The sequence below is a fragment of the Juglans regia genome, chromosome 11 (assembly GCF_001411555.2).
Source record: "Juglans regia cultivar Chandler chromosome 11, Walnut 2.0, whole genome shotgun sequence".
Classification (NCBI taxonomy): Eukaryota; Viridiplantae; Streptophyta; class Magnoliopsida; order Fagales; family Juglandaceae; genus Juglans; species Juglans regia.
In genome coordinates this window covers 161,828-165,588 of record NC_049911.1, presented here as the reverse complement: position 1 = coordinate 165,588, position 3,761 = coordinate 161,828, and the positions used below count along the sequence as shown (strand labels likewise).

The 3,761-nt window shown below is 40.5% G+C and overlaps 1 protein-coding gene across 1 annotated transcript; it reads left to right on the top strand.

Moving 5' to 3' along the window:
- Positions 1-1,813: 1,813 nt before the first annotated feature.
- LOC118349844 (transcription factor DIVARICATA-like) lies at positions 1,814-2,765 on the top strand. Its single transcript, XM_035695575.1, has 2 exons — positions 1,814-2,241; positions 2,597-2,765. Exons 1-2 carry the CDS (start codon positions 1,814-1,816, stop codon positions 2,763-2,765), a joined length of 597 nt encoding a protein of 198 aa, XP_035551468.1.
- The last annotated feature ends 996 nt before the right edge of the window (positions 2,766-3,761 follow it).

The window sequence follows — 3,761 nt, the reverse complement described above, 5'->3', positions numbered from 1 at the left end:
CAAGATGCTAAGTTTCATGGATGCCTATTCAGGCTACTATCAAATCCGAATGTACCTACCAGATGAAGAGAAGACCTCATTTATCACAGACCGAGGGTTGTATTACAACCAAGTCTACCAAGTCATGCCATTTGGCCTAAAGAATGCTGGGGCGACCTACCAAAGGCTAGTTAAATGGATGTTTAAAAACCAAATAGGACAGATCATGGAGGTTTATGCGGATGACCTATTAGTTAAAAGCAAAGAGCTCGCCCAACATCTGGCCGACCTAAGGGAGGCGTTCACAGTACTATAGCAGTACAAAATGAAGCTGAACCCATCGTAGTTCACATTTGGAGTAGGATCGAGCAAGTTCTTGGGGTTCATAGTGTCAGAGAGAGGAATTGAAACTTCTCTAGAAAAAATTTAAGCAATCATGAACATGAAGCCGCCAAAAAGCCTAAATGACACGCAATGGCTAGAAGGAAGAATAGCAGCCTTGAACAGGTTTGTATCCAGATCCACAAACACATATCTCCCCTTCTTTAGTGTATTGCGAAAAGTACACCCCTGGAATGAGGAGTGTGATGTAGCTTTCAAAAAGCTGAAGCAACATTTAACCAATTCGCCACTTTTGAGGCAACCTATAGAAGGAGAGACAATCTATGCATACTTAGTGGTATCCCCCCATGCCATCTCAGCCACCCTTGTCAAAGAAGAAGAGGCGGCACAATTGCCCACGTACTACACAAGCTGCGCCTAAGGGGAGCATAAGTCAGGTATCCACAAATAGAGTTGTTGGCATTTGCCTTGGTGACAGCGGCCAGGAGGTTGCATACGTACTTCCAGGCCCATTCAATCAAAGTGCTCATAGAAAGCCCGTTGGTAAAGGTGCTAGAAAGACCAGACAGCTTGGGGAGATTAGTCAGGTGATGAATCGAACTCAATGAATTTGAAATTGAGTACTTGCCAGAGAAGGCCGTGAAAGGGTAGGCATTGACAGACTTTATTGCCAAATTCTCAACTTTCCCGCTAGAAATAATCGCCACCCCAACACGAAAATCCTGGATTCTTTTTGTGGATGGCTTTTCTTGTAATGCTGGTGGAGGGATTTTAGTCCACATGATTAGCGGGGAAGGGCAGGAGCATCGGGACATGGCAAAACTCACTTTCGAAACCACCAATAATGAAGCGGAATATGAGGCCCTCGTAGCAGGGCTCTCGGTGGCTGAAGCATTGGGGACGACCGAAATAAAGGTGAAGTAAGACTCATACGTAGTAGTCAACCAGGTGTTGAGAACGTACGCCACCAAGGAGAAAAAATTGATGAAATACCTAAGTCGAGTTTGGGAGGCAAGCGACCGGTTTTTGTACTTTAGCATATCACAAGTGCCTTGAGAAAAATACTTAAAAGGAAAAAAAAAAAAAATTTGGTGCATATAATTTGTGATGCATATATTCACCCTAGTATTGTCCATATATATATATATATGGTGATTTCAGATCTCCTCTTAATTTCTTTCTTTTTTATACTAACATATCGAGATTTCCTTTTCTCACAAGATCTACCCAGATTAGCATTGCCATGATATTTAAAATCTTCCCATAATTGTGTCACCTCGACGTTTCCTTAATGAATGAATGGTTGAGATTATGGACAATATTAATATATGTATCAATATTGGTTCTCTTGTGTGTGTGTGTGTCTACATGTATAAAGACTGCCTCAAACTAGACCAAGAGATATATCCAATGTTTCATAGCCTGCTCATTGAGAAAATTCCCTGCTCTTTCTTTTCTCTTTTGTCCTTTTGATATTTTATTCTGGAATACAATGGATCGATTACTAGCGCGTTTTTCTAACTCTCGGCCTCCTTGCATCCCTTCAGCACTGCCATACTTGTCTCAACCAATACCCGGCCAGTTAGAACATGATACCGATCATGATTATCATCAGTGGTCATTCGAGGAGAACAAAATCTTTGAAAAGGCATTAGTAGAGTTTGATTTTCCTTCTCCAGACCTTTTTGAAAAGATTGCAACAAGGATCCCCAGAAAAACTTTACCGCAAATCAAGCAGCACTTCGAAGCGTTGCTAAAAGATATTCAGATGATTGAGTCTGGTCTCGTCCCAGTACCTGACTATGACGGTGACACTGACAACACTACGACGTCTGACAACATATCAGCTCCCACCATCGATAATAAATTCCAGCATGCAAAACGAAAAAAGGGGAAGCCGTGGTCTGAGAGGGAACATGAGTACGTATAATAAACTCTTATGTGCATTAATCTAATAGAAGAATCTCGAATCTAATTAAATTCCGCAATTCACAACGGATCACATTCTAAACATGAGGATTCCCCTTCGAAAGGAGTTGAATTAATTAGTATGTAAGTAACAGTAGATTAGTCTATTAATAGTAGTAGTCAGTCACTTAAATTATGATGCGTTTTTTTCTGATTCTTTGTCTAACATATATGACCACGGGAATATATCTCAGGATTTTCTTTATCTCTTAGGGGAAAAAAATCTCACGCATTGAATATTATATTTCATGGGAGTGAATGAATTTCTATAATAATATTGTTTTCCCCTCCAACTTTATATAAACAGGTTGTTCCTCCAAGGTTTGGAGAAGTTTGGCAAGGGAGATTGGAGGAGCATTTCAAGGCATTGTGTGGTGACAAAGAACCCGACCCAAGTTGCAAGTCATGCCCAGAAATACTTTCTCCGCCTTCAGAACTCAGCTGCCCAACAAAATGTAGGATCCACCACGAGATAGTCAAATAAGCCCTCAACCTCTATGGATGCACTTATGTCGTCTACCGCATCTTCTAGTCATCTCTCTTTGCCCTACGTTGTCTGTTCTGGTTATTGATTCTATTCTGCCTTCCCAGCCCACTAGTGGCAATAATGAAGACCAACCAATACCTGGCCTGCAGGATATTAGCTGCATGCATGGAATTGAATATTGCAGATTGGGTTTTACGTACTGTGTTTAATTATATATGTACTGCAATATAATTAGTTAGGTTTCTTCCGTAGTCATAAATGAACTATGTTAATGCATATAAGTTGATGTGTTTTACCTTGAAAGATATAATTTTTTTTTTTTATAGAAGAGGACGAATTAAACCCTTTAATTTTATTAATAGTCCTACTAATAGCAGAGGAAGACCATGGTTACATTAATTAATACTATATTGACAAACATAAAACCAAAGTGAAGTATAAAAACTAAAAACTATACTATGAACAATCATTTACAAATTAATAAAGCTGGTCACCTCCCTTTGTCTAGTTTCAGCATGCCTGATCTAATCTCTTTTAATTTGGTAACCCATAAGCACCAATAATGCAATGATTTCTTCCCAGTCTTGTACAACATTCCAGAGGCCTAGTACTGGGGGCTTTTACTTTGAAAATTCTACCATCTTGTTGCCATCACCGAATCTGGCTCTACAGCTTCCACTTTTCGCAAGCGCAGTTCATACTTCATATGAGTACTGCACATTCTAATTAGTCCGTCTAGCAATCTAAACAACACTTAATTGCAATAGAAATTTCACGGAAGATTAGAAACCTGGCCTGGGCCACATGAGCAAGCATCGCATAATGTTGTAACCATGTCTCTCTATCAACGCTACCATCGGCTCTTCCAAATCTACCGCATAGGGCTGAACAAAAAACCGATAAACCGACCTAGACCGACTCAGACCGGCTGCCGGAGCTCGGAACCGGCCGAAACCGGTGAAGAATCGGTCGGCGTGCGGCAGAA

Bases quoted from the DNA above. Each gene is read 5' to 3' on its own strand.
- LOC118349844 (XM_035695575.1), top strand. From the start codon at position 1,814: ATGGATCGATTACTAGCGCGTTTTTCTAACTCTCGGCCTCCTTGCATC. The intron at 2,242-2,596 runs GTACGTATAATA...TTATATAAACAG, and splicing joins TGGTCTGAGAGGGAACATGA to GTTGTTCCTCCAAGGTTTGG.